This window comes from Hyperolius riggenbachi, chromosome 2, assembly GCF_040937935.1.
Source record: "Hyperolius riggenbachi isolate aHypRig1 chromosome 2, aHypRig1.pri, whole genome shotgun sequence".
Classification (NCBI taxonomy): domain Eukaryota; kingdom Metazoa; phylum Chordata; class Amphibia; order Anura; family Hyperoliidae; genus Hyperolius; species Hyperolius riggenbachi.
The window spans coordinates 41,418,331-41,433,956 of NC_090647.1; the positions used below are offsets into that span (position 1 = coordinate 41,418,331).

The 15,626-nt window shown below is 43.7% G+C and overlaps 1 protein-coding gene across 12 annotated transcripts in view; it reads left to right on the forward strand.

Moving 5' to 3' along the window:
• Positions 1 to 15,626, forward strand: part of DLG2 (discs large MAGUK scaffold protein 2) — a 1,711,631-nt gene that overhangs the window by 476,703 nt on the left and 1,219,302 nt on the right. For 2 of the 12 annotated variants that reach the window (XM_068266691.1, XM_068266692.1), the window contains exon 1: positions 8,647 to 8,951. The exons of 9 other annotated variants lie outside the window; for them this stretch is intronic. In XM_068266691.1, coding sequence (XP_068122792.1) covers positions 8,832 to 8,951 — 120 coding nt within the window. In that variant the 5' untranslated portion in view covers positions 8,647 to 8,831. Of the gene's footprint in view, positions 1 to 8,645; positions 8,952 to 15,626 lie in introns of those variants that run through there. One more of the 12 variants, XM_068266690.1, reaches the window with a different exon arrangement.

Genomic DNA, 15,626 nt, shown 5'->3' on the forward strand with positions numbered 1-15,626 from the left:
AAACACTGTGAGGAATATAGGAGTATAGAGAGTGGGAAGGGAATCCCACCCGTGTGTCATCACCACCCATTAAACACTGAATATGTTTTCTTATCGGAGGAAACATGGGATAATGAAAAAAGACACTTAGTTATTAAGTTGTTGATGCTGTGGGCGGGTGAGAAATCTCGGCATGTGCGTCTCACTGCGGTGCTGATATATCAGCCGTGCTGCAGGAACTGAGATCACTCCTGACATCTGGGCTAGGGCAATCTCTGAGACCCCTCATCCTTTTCCCCTCCCCCATCTAAGGGCCCATTTCCATCTGCGGCTACGCATCACTTCCGCTCCCGTTTCGCGTCACTTCTTCCTCCCCCGATGCGGAAATTAATGGAGGAGACGCGGCGGACGTGGCCGTGCGAGAATCTGCAGCATGCTACAGATTTTATGATCACTCCGCACCGCTCCGGATAACCAGCATGCAATGGAAACTGTTCCATTGACGTGCTTTAGTTTGAGTTCGGCCGTGGTGCGGTGCAGCTATGCAGCCGCATTGCACTGCATGTAGTAGAAACGGGCCCAAACCCAGCCCAGTCATTTATACAACTGAATACTAAGCCCTCAAACCCCCTTAAAGAGGAACTCCAGTGAAAATAATGTAGTAAAAAAAGTGCTTCATTTTTACAATAATTATGTATACATGATTTAGTCAGTGTTTGCTCAATGTAAAATCTTTCCTCTCCCAGATTCACATTCTGACATGTATTACATGGTGACATTTTTACTGTGGGCAGGTTATGTAGCTGCTCCTAGCTGTTTTGGCTGTTAGAGACAGCTGTAAACAGCTAATTTCTGTCTGTGAACATTGTTACATTGTGGCAGTTTGCCCAGAGTACCTTCTTGTGGGAGGGGTTTTCAGCACAAAATCAGTCATACAGCGCCCCCTGATGGTCTGTTTGTGAAAAGCATTTTATTTCTCATGTAAAAGGGGGTATCAGCTACTGATTGGGATAAAGTTCAATTCTAGGTTGGAGTTTCTCTTTAAGGTTTCTATACCCCTCATTTTAGAGATTACTGATAATCCAGCTATCACGCCCAAACATAAACAGTGCCACCCTCTGCCCTTACCTTCCCCTCCCCCCCAAGATTTAACCTCCCTGGCAGTGTGATTACTTCAGGATTTTAGAATCTAAAAGCACTGTCATTTTTTTCACAAACTTTTAGGGCTCAATTCATTAAAGCGTGATAACTAGCGTTATCACGTGTTAAAGCTTTTCACGCACAAACGTGCGCGCAAACCACGCACGCGTGTTGCTTGTGAAAAGTTTAGTGAACGCATGTTAGTTTTTATCACGCATACGGCGCTGCTCTTCATGCGATAAGCGCGCTTTTCACGTGATCATTATGCAGATAGAGTTTGGTACTGAAATCAGGAATGGTGCTACGCTGATCACACGCAAAGTTTCAAGCAGATTGCGTGATGTGCTGTGTGCAGTTATATCGCGTGATACTGGTTTATCACATGATATCCTGACTTTGCGCGCAAAGTCATTAGTTATCGCTCGTAAAGGTTTGCACGCTTGAAATCGCACGCAAAAGCGCTTATCACAGCCGCTTTAGTGAATCGAGCCCTTAGACCCTAAAATAAGTTAAAAAAGATCATACAGCTAGAGAGATCTGCAACAGCCCAGCAAATGACTTACTTCCACTTTATCCAGCATTGTAATTCTCCCTCCGTCCACCGGGTGGCACTTTACCCCTATAGTGAGATTGCTGTCTGTTGGTGATCTCACTAGAGGGATTGAGAACCTCCACGGACAGGAAGAAGAAAGGCTGCCGGCGTTTGGGATCCCGGGGGAGGTGAGTTGAAATGCAAGGTGCACGCTATTTTTAGCCGCTATTTGCATCATGTGCGGCCCCAGGGTCTGCTGTTTTACTAGGTGCCTCCAGCACTCAAACCTCCATTACTAGCCAATATGAAGCACCCATTGCCTCTGGTGCCCAAATTCCGTTTCCGTTCTGTTATGCGTTGATAGGATCCCTTTACTAGCGTTACATGCCTGGTTGGTGGGGGGAAGAGGAAGGAGGGGGCAGTATTATTCTTTATTATTAATTATTATTATTTATATATCACTGACATCTTCCGCAGCGCTGTACAGAGTATATTGTCTTGTCACTAACTGTTCCTCAGAGGGGCTCACAATCTAATCCTTACCATAGTCACACCATTTATACTCGAATACAAGTCAAACTCGAGTATAAGTCGACTCCAATATCCAACCTTCTTAAGCTTGGAATTTGTATTGACTCAAGTATAAGTCTATCCAGCAAAGTTAATGGCTGCACTTGGGGCCCAGGAGGGGTTAATGACTGCACTGCATACAGTATTGCAGCCATTAACCCCACCTGTCCCTTAAGTGCAGCCAAATACCTCCTCCAGGCCCCCAAGTGCAGCCATTATTCACTCCCTTTTATGTAGCCCAGTATTTCCCCTGCCCCTTTCCTTGTTAATTGTTGTGGCCAGGACTTTCAGACCTGTGTTTTCTTGCCATTTCCTTTCCTTAAAGTGTCACTTACCACAGGGTAAATAGCTGCAAATGGGAATGTCACTATTAGTACACACACTCCTCAGTGTGCTCAGTGTTGCCCGTGACTCGTGTTTAAGTCAACCCCTATACTTATATGAAGTTAATCAGACCTACATTTCTAGACTTATACTCGAGTATATAGAGTATGTCTATGTATGTATCCTGTAGTGTATGCATCGTAATCTAGGGCCAATTTAGGGGGAAGCCAATTAACTTATATTTGGGATTTTGAAGGAAACCACAGTGCCTGGAGGAAACCCATCCACACACAGGGGTACTCATTTGGCAAAGAGGCTGGTTGTGGTTTTCCTCTCCACATTATTGTCATTTTTGGTGATCTTGCCGGTTCTGTGACCATAACTTGCCGGTCGTTAGGCAGCAACATTTGCTTACAGTCAGGAAAATATGGCTTAAATGAAGTTGGAGTACTTTGCATGCCGGCTCTGGAATTAAAGATGAACGGTTAATCCGAGGCTGTGTGATATTTAGGTCAGCAAACTAACTCTCTTACAAGTCCAAGTTGAATTTTTAATGTAATTATAACTTAATTCCAATGATAATACATCTGAAAAGAGACACTGTGTAGAGCAGTAGCGATCACACTGAAAAGGTTTAATTATTTATCGCTGTCAGTGACATTTTCATAGGTGGTTATTAAATTGATGAATGACTGGCAGTGTTCCCACTTGGGCATTTTTTTGTCCATTCTCCATTCATTGGAAAACTGACAGTGAACAGCTCCTATTTTATAAATGCTACCTGTTCAACCTGATCACCCTGTCACAAATCCAAGGGATCCATTGCAGTCCGCGATAATCCTTATAGCCTATGGAGTGTACAGCTGTGCCCCAGAATACAGCATGTCACACCGCCAATCGCCTACGCTTGGTTCCCCATACACAGCCCGGAGGTCAGTGACATTCCCGAAGACCAGTCACTAGAGACCAGTGACATCACTGAGAATGCAGCCGATCCAATCACTAGAGACCAGTAACATCACTGAGAATGCAGCCTATCCATTCACTAGAGACCAGTGACATCACTGAGAATGCAGCCTATCCATTCACTAGAGACCGGTGACATCACTGAGAATGTAGCCTATCCATTCACTAGAGACCAGTGACATCACTGAGAATGCAGCCTATCTGTTCACTAGAGAGCAGTGACATCACTGAGAATGCAGCCTATCCATTCACTAGAGACCAGTGACATCACTGAGAATGCAGCCTGTCCATTCACTAGAGACCAGTGACATCACTGAGAATGCAGCCTATCCATTCACTAGAGACCAGTGACATCACTGAGCATGCAGCCTATCCATTTACTAGAGACCAGTGACATCACTGAGAATGCAGCCTATCTAATCACTAAAGACCAGTGACATCACTGAGAATGCAGCCTATCCATTCACTAGAGACCATCGACATCACTGAGAATGCAGCCTATCCATTCACTAGAGACCAGTGACATCACTGAGAATGCAGCCTGTCCATTCACTTGAGACCAGTGACATCACTGAGAATGCAGCCTATCCATTCACTAGAGACCACTGACATCACTGAGCATGCAGCCTATCCATTTACTAGAGACCGGTGACATCACTGAGAATGCAGCCTATCCATTCACTAGAGACTGGTGACATCACTGAGAATGCAGCCTATCCATTCACTAAAGACCAGTGACATCACTGTGAATGTTTCCTGTCCATTCACTAGAGACCAGTGACATCACTGAGAATGCAGTGTATCCATTCACTAGAGACCAGTGACATCACTGTGAATGCTGCCTGTCCATTCACTAGAGACCAGTGACATCACTGAGAATGTAGCCTATCCATTCACTAGAGACTGGTGACATCACTGAGAATGTAGCCTATCCATTCACTAGAGACTGGTGACATCACTGAGAATGCAGCCTATCTGTTCACTAGAGAGCAGTGACATCACTGAGAATGCAGCCTATCCATATACTAGAGACCAGTGACATCACTGAGAATGCAATCTGTCCATATACTAGAGACCCGTGACATCACTGAGAATGCAGCCTATCCATTCACTAGAGACCAGTGACATCACTGAGAATGCAGCCTGTCCATTCACTAGAGACCAGTGACATCACTGAGAATGCAGCCTATCCATTCACTAGAGACCAGTGACATCACTGAGCATGCAGCCTATCCATTTACTAGAGACCAGTGACATCACTGAGAATGCAGCCTATCTAATCACTAAAGACCAGTGACATCACTGAGAATGCAGCCTATCCATTCACTAGAGACCATCGACATCACTGAGAATGCAGCCTATCCATTCACTAGAGACCAGTGACATCACTGAGAATGCAGCCTGTCCATTCACTTGAGACCAGTGACATCACTGAGCATGCAGCCTATCCATTTACTAGAGACCAGTGACATCACTGAGAATGCAGCCTATCCAATCACTAAAGACCAGTAACATCACTGAGAATGCAGCCTATCCATTCACTAGAGACCAGTGACACCACTGAGAATGCAGCCTATCCATTCACTAAAGACCAGTGACATCACTGAGAATGCAGCCTGTCCATTCACTAGAGACCAGTGACATTACTGAGAATGCAGCCTATCCATTCACTAGAGACCAGTGACATCACTGAGCATGCAGCCTATCCATTTACTAGAGACCAATGACATCACTGAGCATGCAGCCTATCCATTCACTAGAGACCAGTGACATCACTGAGCATGCAGCCTGTCCATTCACTAGAGACCAGTGACATCACTGAGAATGCAGCCTATCCAATCACTAGAGACCAGTGACATCACTGAGAATGCAGCCTATCCATTCACTAGAGACCAGTGACATCACTGAGACTGCAGCCTATCCATTCACTAGAGACCAGTGACATCACTGAGAATGCAGCCTATCCATTCACTAGAGACCAGTGACATCACTGAGAATGCAGCCTGTCCATTCACTAGAGACCAGTGACATCACTGAGAATGCAGCCTATCCATTCACTAGAGACAAGTGACATCACTGAGCATGCAGCCTATCCATTTACTAGAGACCAGTGACATCACTGAGCATGCAGCCTATCCATTTACTAGAGACCAGTGACATCACTGAGCATGCAGCCTATCCATTCACTAGAGACCAGTGACATCACTGAGAATGCAGCCTATCCAATCACTAGAGACCAGTGACATCACTGAGAATGCAGCCTATCCAATCACTAGAGACCAGTGACATCACTGAGAATGCAGCCTGTCCATTCACTAGAGACCAGTGACATCACTGAGAATGCAGCCTATCCATTCACTAGAGACCAGTGACATCACTGAGCATGCAGCCTATCCATTTACTAGAGACCAGTGACATCACTGAGCATGCAGCCTATCCATTCACTAGAGACCAGTGACATCACTGAGCATGCAGCCTGTCCATTCACTAGAGACCAGTGACATCACTGAGAATGCAGCCTGTCCATTCACTAGAGACCAGTGACATCACTGAGAATGCAGCCTATCCATTCACTAGAGACCAGTGACATCACTGAGAATGCAGCCTATCCATTCACTAGAGACCAGTGACATCACTGAGCATGCAGCCTATCCATTTACTAGAGACCAGTGACATCACTGAGAATGCAGCCTATCCATTCACTAGAGACCAGTGACATCACTGAGACTGCAGCCTATCCAATCACTAGAGACCAGTGACATCACTGAGAAGGCAGCCTATCCATTCACTAGAGACCAGTGACATCACTGAGAAGGCAGCCTATCCATTCACTAGAGACCAGTGACATCACTGAGAATGCAGCCTATCCATTCACTAGAGACCAGTGACATCACTGAGAATGCAGCCTATCCATTCACTAGAGTCCAGTGACATCATATGACATTATTGAAAAAGCAGTCTCCCCGTTGGGTAATTAAAGGACCACTGTCACGCAAATCTTAAAAAGCAAAATATATGTAAACATATACAGATAAGAAGTAAGTTTCTACCAGAGTAAAATGACCCATACATTACTTTCCTCCCATGTTGCTGTCACTTACAGTAATTAGTAGAAATCTGACACAACCGACAGGTTTTGGACTCGCCCATTTCCTCATGGGGGTTCTCAAGGTTTTCTTTATTTTCAAAAGCACGGAATGAGCAGCAGTTGCTCTGTTCAACTGCCAAAAAAGTGTACGGTGAGCAGGGAGGCTAGCCAGCATCTTTATATAAATCTTTTCAGGGAGTGCCTTTATAGAGAATAAACACCATGCTGAGAATCCCCTATGGAGAGATGGACTAGACCAGAACCTGCTAGTAATGTCAGATTTATACTACTTACTGTAAGTGACAGCAACATAGGAGAAAAGTAATTCATGGCTCATTTTACTCTGGAAGAAAGCTTTTTCTTATTTATATGTGTTTACATATATTTTAAATTTTAAGAGACAGCTAAAATAAAAGACATATGGAAGATTCCATATTTTTTTTCATTTTAAGCAATACCAGTTGGCTGGCTGCCCTGCTGATCCTCTGCCTCTAATACTTTTCACCATAGACCCTGAACAAGCATGCAGCAGATCAGGTGTTTCTGACATTATTGTCAAATCTGACAAGATTAGCTGCATGCTTGTTTTTGGTGTTATTCAGACACTACTGCAGCCAAATAGATCAGCAGAGCTGCCAGGCATTTGGTATTGTTTAAAAGGAAATAAATATGGCATCCTCCATATCCCTCTCACTTCAGGTGTCCGTTAACTTTACATAACTTTAGCCATTTATTATTTTGATAAAAAGTGTGACATAACAGAAGCCAGGTCTATATTCCCAGAGATCTTACAAGTCTTTTCTCTGAAAATGTGCTACTTTATTTCACTCAGAAATGTCCGCCCTCTGCTCACCAGGGAGATTTTTGGAACTCCCTAACTAGACCAGATACCTTTAAAATTATTATTTTAGAAGTACATTAAAGGATACCCGAAGTGACATGTGACATGATGAGATAGACATGTGTATGTACAGTGCCGAGCACACAAATAACTATGCTGTGGTCCTTTTTTTCTTTCTCTGCCTGAAAGAGTTAAATATCAGGTATGCAAGTGGCTGACTCAGTCCTGACTCAGACAGGAAGTGACTACAGTGTGACCCTCACTGATAAGAAATTCCCCTTTTTTACCTATTTCTTGCTCTCAGAAGCCATTTTCTGCTGGGAAAGTGTTTTATAGTTGGAATTTCAGTGAGGGTCACACTGTAGTCACTTCCTGTCTGCCACTTACATACCTGATATTTAACTCTTTCAGGCAGAGAAAGAAAAAAGGAACACAGCATAGTTATTTGTGTGCTAGGCACTGTACATACACGTCTATCTCATTATGTCACATGTCAGTTCGGGTATCCTTTAAGGGAGCAAATCTCACCTACTTTAGCCTATCTTTCCTGCGGATGAGCAATATTCTCACATGATAACTATTTTACACGAGAACATCAATTCTCTTGAATCACATCCCTGGATAATAATTTTTTATTAGTCTAACAAAAGCTTTTTGTAACACGTAGGGAAGAAATGAACAGAGGGGAACGAAAAAAAAAAGGCAAAGTGTCACTGCGACGCCCTGTACAAATTGCAGAAAGGATAACGATCGGCTGTTCTAAAGCGAACGACAGATGAGCGGGCGTAAAGACGAGAAATTACTCATCGCTTGCGAAAGTCGCCGCTAACGAGGGGGATGTCACTTTAAGGGCGGCTGGAGGGAGAGAAAAAAAAAACTGTGACTCTGAAACAGACAAATGGAGGAGAAAGAGAGAGAGAGGAGAAAAAAAAATCAGGTTTCATTTTCTTCCTGCAAAATTTATTCCATGGGTGAAATATTAAACCGAGAAACACCAAAGCGAATCCCAGCGACAACGACGCTTCAATTCCAATTTGTCACCTTCGTGATTTGATTAAACTCCCTCCCTCCTCCTCTGTTGCTTAAAAAAAAAGCTGTGAAAAAAAAAAAAAGCCACTCGCACACAGGCAGCTGAAGTTTGGAAGTGCTGAATTTCTTCCTAATTGAAAATTCTGGGCTAAATGATTCAGCTTGTAGGCAGCGTACGGATGTGAAGCCTTCATTCAATGCCTTTAAGACATACAGTAGCTCTCTCTCTCTCTTCGTTTCGCTCTCTCTCACTCTCTCCCCCTCGTTGGTTCGCTTTCTTTTTTTTTTTTTTTTAAGTCAGAAAAAGCAGAGATCAATGCAATATCAAACTCACAGCAATACTGAGCGTTTCCCGGCAGTACATGCTCAGGATCGAGCCTCTATGCTTCGTGCTGCAGAGAGTAGCTGATCTCCGGTCCATATGTCCCTTATTCACTGCGATGTTTTTTGCCTGCTACTGTGCACTGAGGACCAACGTTAAGGTAAGGGGCTTGCCAATAAACGCTTGTCTCGCTCTCGTCTCCGGCGACAGGGTAGCTGCTGGAAGAATCCGGCGGTAACATGTCTCCCTGGGTGAGCGGAATACTTTGCAGCGGGGAATCCGAAAAGGCGTTGAGGCATCACAGGTGGTTGTGGCCGTCCTCTCCCCGCCGTAGCGCTCGCTTAAACTGGCCTTTGCCATCGACAGGCTCACGCTAAGTATAGATTTATGCATCCGCTGCACGGGCGAATCGATTTTAGGAATTTCTGCAGCCCCGTAATTAGGCCGTGACAAATAAGACGTCTTGGCACTCGTGTGTGTGTTGCGAAGCTTGTGAAAGATTAATTTCTCAATCCAGCTGCTTCTCTAGGTACCTTATGCATATTGCATTTGATAGTTTCCAAGGAAATAGAAATGACAAGATTGGGGGGTTGGAGGGGGGATAAGCTGTCTTCACGTCCGATTTGGGAATTTGGTGAACTTAAAGGACAACGATCTTGAAAAATTGTAAAACATATTAAATACATACGTATAATTGTACAAGTCTACCAGAGAAAAATGCACTGTAAATTGCTATTTTTACTGTTTTGCAGTCGCATACAATAGGCAGGGAAAATATGACATAATTCAGACCAGTCCATCTCCTCATGGGGGATTTAGCATTGCAGTTGCTCAGTTCAACTACCAGAATAATGTGAAAGCGAGTAGGAAAGCTGGTTGACATCGTTGTATTGATTTTTTTTTTCCAGGGAGTGCTTTTGTAAAGAAAAAAAGGCAATACTGAGGATTTTACCCATGAAGAGATGGACTAGTCCAAAATCTGTCAGACCTGTCAGCATTTTACTACTTACTATAAGTGACAACAACGTAGAGAAAAAAATAATTTATGGTGCTTTTTATTCTGGGGCAAATGTATGCATTTTGAATTTTACAATTGTTGGTAATAGTGGTCCTGTAAGCCTGTTACACACCATGCAATGCTCACTTCAGATCCTATTTGTACGAGAGATCTCATCAGACCCGGCATAATATGCATTTTAAATTTCACACTTTTTCAAGATAGTGGTTCTTTAAGGCTGGTACACAGATCGATATTCAGATCCGGCATCGATTGGATAAAGAAGCATGCTGGTTTACACACCTGTAGGGGGGTGGAGAGGTTTATAAGGATAGGCGGGTGTCGGAGGAAGGAGGCATCGTGTCATGTGACATCGGACTGAGAGGTTACGTGTCTGAGTGGGCGTGACTTGCGATCTTGCTTGGAGAGGGGAGATGCTCATTTGCCTCGAATCCCCGGAGAGAGCTGTGAGAGCTGCTGTCTCTGAATTAATGAATAGGATTGCAGTTGTAGATTCCATGCTTGTTGTGATGCCAGCTATGTATCCCCCCCCCCCCCCCCCTGTACAAAACTTCCACCAGCAGTCCATACTTTCTGCATCTCTTTCCAGCTTGATTTGAATAAGGATGTCTAATTTGCATTTGTCATAATAATTGTACTTCCGCAAAAAGTTTTAAAAGCTGATAAAAAGGATATGTTATGAGTAGCTTTGCCATAAACATGTATCAGAGTTTTTTGCTATTTCAATTTTATTTTAAGTGCAGTGATACACTTTTCAGCTGTACAAACACAAGATGCATTTCTTAAAGGGGTACTATGGAGAAACATTGTAAAATCTAAAATATGTGCAAACATATACATATAAGTACTTTTTTCCCAGAGTGAAATGAGCCATAAATTATGTTTCACCTATGTAGTTGTCACTTACAGTAGGTAGTAGAAATCTGACAGAAGCGACAGGATAGAGATGTGAGCGAACAGTTCGCCCTCTAACCTCTATGTGGCTGTACTACTTCCGGATCGCTATGACCAGTTGTAGTACGGCTGCGCTGGGCCAGGGGTGCGCGTCTTTGATCGCACGCCTGTTTCCGGGCACTCTCTGCGCATGAGCTTGACGTCACTAGTATGCGCAGAAAGTGCCATGTGCGATCAAGGACGCGCACCGCCGGCCCAGCGCAGCCGTACTACTCCGGATCATTGCGACCCGGAAGTAGTACGGGGTGAGGTGTTCGCCGGGTAACGGTTTGGGAACCATTTGTCGACATCTCTAGTTTTGGACTAGCCCATCTCTTCATGGGGGATTCTCAGGGATTTTTTTCTATTTTCAAAAGCACTTAGGGCCCGTTCACACTGCACGCGTTTCCAGCCGCGTTTTGGAAACGCGTGCAGGTGGCCGATATGCACGACATCAGACATTGCATAGAGTGCAATGTCTGATGTTCACACTGCATGCGTTCCGGACCTGTGCGGTCCGGGAACGCATGCTGCACGCAGATTTTGCTAAAACGCGTGGCTGTCCCATTCACTTTTCAGTGATGGGATCAGCCACGCAACGCACACAAACGCAGATGGCCATGCGTTCGTACGCGTTGCGGTCCGCACGCGTTCCGCACGCATGGCCATCCGCATTTGTGATCTGAACAGGCCCTTAGTGAATGGCAGTTGCTCTGTCCAACTGCCAAAAAACTGTGCAGCAAGCAGGGAAGCTGGCCAGCATCATTGTTTAAATCCTTTTTAGGGAATATCTTTATAAAGAATAAAAGCCTTGCTGAGAATCCCCAATGAAGAGATGGACTAGTCCAAAACCTGTCGCTTCTATCAGATTTCTACTACTTACTGTAAGTGACAGCAACATAGGAGAAAAGTAATTTATGGCTCATTTTACTCTGGAAAAAACGTATTTGTTTATGTTTGCACATATTTTCAATTTTAATATTCTTCGCCATAGTGCTCCTTTAACATGCTTAGGATTTGTACTGTGTCTGCATTTTTCTTCCCTTTAAGGCTGGGTTCACATATGACATGGCGTGAAAGGCTGCGTTTTATGTCACAATTTATGTTAATGTTGTGTGCGTTGTCGTTGCATTTGCAATTTGTTTTTCAGTGAAAATACAGTAAAAAAAATTAATATTTTTTTTTGGGGGGGGGGGGGGGGGTCAATGCATATAAAAATGCATGGAAATGCATGAAAAATGCATAACATTGTGTTCCCATTGACTTTCATTGTGTGCGTTTTGGCAGCATTTTTGCATAATATGCAACAACACCAGCGTTTTTTTTTAAAACGCAGCTTTAAAAAACGCATATGTGTTTTTATGTGTTTTTTCCTGCGGCCCATAGACTTTCATTAGAGGCAAAAACACAGCATTTTCCGCACCGCTAACGCTTCTGCTATGAGTGCACCCAGCCTTATGAATATGAAAGGACACTGAAGTGGGCGGGATATGGAGCCTGACATATTTATTTCCTTTTAAAGCCAATGTAAATTGAATATAAAAAAAAATAAATAAATAAAAATAAATAGCAGATACTTACCTAAGGAGAGGGAAGGTTCTGGGTCCTATAGAGCGTACGCATTAGTACGCTGTCGGTGAGCTGGGCGTAGGGCGAGCCAAATTGCGGCTCTCCCTGCTGCCGCTCAATCTCTGGCAGTGTTAAATACTATTCCTCCTTTGAGTCATCGCAACTTGGAGGGAGGTGTAATTCGCAGTCCCGCGATCGCCGGGGCCCCGAATTACTCTTACGCGCCCCGGGCGGCACAACATTGCTCAGCGTCGTCCGCCGAAACCAACTGCTTTTTTTTGGGTTCGGTTGACATTCCCTTTATACAATGCAGCTAGGTTAGTTGCATAAAGCACTTGTTATAATGACTGTGAACTGTAATGGAGACTGGACATAGGACCTTAATGCAAAGCCTACGTGCAGCGAGTTAGAGTAACGCGAGCCGTTACTGTGAATCAGGCCCATAGAATTGTATGGGGAGTAAGTTGACCTTCAGAATTATTCTGCAACGCAGCTGAGCACTATGAACTAGACCTGCAATTTGCCTGGCTGTAGGGATGAGCTTCCGATTTCCACAGAATCGTTTTTTTCTGCAGTGGATATCGGTATGTGGAAATCCATGGAACACGGCATTTCTGAGACTTGGAAATGTTAAGCCATTCAGGAGACTCGGAAGTATTGGGCCAATCAGAAAATGCAACATTTTTCTGCAGAAATCGCATTACCACGTACATTATAGGCCAGTGATGGCTAACCTCGGCACTCCAGCTGTAATTGGAACTACAAGTCCCATGAGGCATTGCAATACTTTGACAGCTCTAAGCATAACTCGGGGAGGCAGAGGCATGATGGGATTTGTAGTTTTGTCACAGCTGGAGTGCCAAGGTTAGCCGTCACTGTTATAGGCCAATCAGGGAATGCAGATGTTTACTGGGTTGCCGTCCATGTAATAGCGTACATCAACAACAATAGTGGATTTCTCAAAAAAAAAACAAAAAAAAACAAATTATTTTTACAATTAAAGGATACCTTAGCACTTTACAAAATTTAAAAAACAGGGGAGCAGGCATGTGTAGGAGGCTCAATTCATGTCCTCCACTCCTCCAGTTCTCCTCCATCCCTGCCCTGCGACCTGCACCCTTGATCGTGCCCCCGCGGCTGAGAGTGCTCTGTGCTTGCGCACTACATAGTTGTGACGTCGTGTGCATGTGCAGAGCACTCACAGAGGCACGATCAAGGACACACGTCGCCGGGCAGCGCTCGACAACCCTCCTGACCAGGTAGGAGCTTTGGGGGGACAGTAGACCATAATGGAAGGGGACGGAAGAATATGGGGGGGAGCAGTGGGCATGAAGAGAGCCTTCTACACATGTCTACTCCCCCGTTCTTTATATTTTGAAAAGCGCTAAGGTATCCTTTAACTAACTTTATTGACAAAAAAATGAACACTGAATTCCACAGAAAAAAACACTTAGGCCCCATTCACACTTAAAAGCGCAAAACTGCGGGAGTGATTTCTCCGCGATTACACGCGGAAAAATCACTGGACACTGCAGCAATTTTTCCACGATCGCGTTTAGCGCTTCTATTGCACTGAAACGCGATCGCCGGGAAATCGCCTGAAAATGGTGCAGGCTACACGTTTGCGTTTGGCGATTTGCGGCGATTAACACAAATCACTAAAGTAAGAATGGGATAGGATTTTATAACTCTAGCGCTTTAAGTGCTAGCGCTTGAGCGTTTTGCCAAAATCGCCAGCAAAACGCTCTACGGTGAATTGGCACATCAGAATCCGTCAGAATCCGAAATTTCCGACCATCCCTACCTGGCAGTCCTGCTTATCCTCTGCTTCTGTTTAGACATAGACCCTGAACAAGCATGCAGATCAGATGGTCCTGACTGAAGTCTGACTTGATTAGCTACATGCTTGTTTCAGGTGTTTGATTCAGACACTGATGCAGCCAAATAGACCAGCAGGACTGCAGGCAACTGGTATTGCTTACAAAGAAACAAATATGGTTGCCACTACATGCATCTCACTTTAGGCTTCCTTCAGGCTGGGTTCACATATGACATAGCGTGAAAAAGTCGTGTTTTAGTAGGGTGCGTTTGCAATTTTCTTTTGCGTTTTACTGTGTTTTTGGTGCGTTGTGTGTTTGCGGTTTTTTTTTACGCAGATGCGTTTTTCATGCGTTTTGCGTGTGTGTTTTAATGCGTTTGCGGTTCAGTTATGGAAAACGCATATGCGATTTTTTTTTTCATTAATGCAAATCACTAGGAAGACAACAGGGAGTGGAAATCTTTACTTTTTAATTAAACACTCAGTAAAAAAAAACGCATGGAAAGCGCAATGCATTTGCGCCACTATAGACTTTCATTCTGTGCGTTTTGCAGCCAGCCTGCATATTATGTAACACTGCAAGCGTCGGCGGAACGCTTACTGTACAAACGCAAGTGCAACGCTGGTCCTTCTGCGTCCCATAGACTAACATTGCTGCATTAAACGCAGCGTTTCCCGCTATGCTAGCGTTTCTGCCATGTGTGCACGATTATTGTATGGTGAAACATTGCCGCATTATGATTATTTTATGGTGAAACATTGCCGCATTACGATTATTTTCTGGTGAACATTGCCCCATTACGATTATTTTCTGGTGAAATATTGCCGCATTACGATTATTTTCTGGTGAAACATTGCCCCATTACAATTATTTTCTGGTGAAACATTGCCCCATTACGATTATTTTCTGGTGAACCATTGCCGCATTACGATTATTTTATGGTGAAACTTTGCCGCATTACAATTATTTTATGGTGAAACATTGCCCCATTACGATTATTTTTTGTTGAAACATTGCCGCATTAAGATTATTTTATGGTGAAACATTGCCGCATTATGATTATTTTATGGTGAAACATTGCCGCATTATGATTATTTTCTGGTGAAACATTGCGCCATTACGATTATTTTCTGGTGAAACATTGCCGCATTACGATTATTTTATGGTGAAACATTGCCGCATTACGATTATTTTATGGTGAAACATTGCCGCATTATGATTATTTTATGGTGAAACAATGCCGCATTATGATTATTTTATGGTGAAACATTGCCGCATTATGATTATGTTATGGTGAAACATTGCCCCATTACGATTATTTTATGGTGCAACATTGCCCCATTATGATTATTTTATGGTGAAACATTGCCGCATTATGATTATTTTATGGTGAAACATTGCCCATTACTATTATTTAATGGTGAAACATTTGCGCATTATGATTATTTTATGGTGAAACATTGTTGCGTTATGATTATTTCATGGTGAAACATTG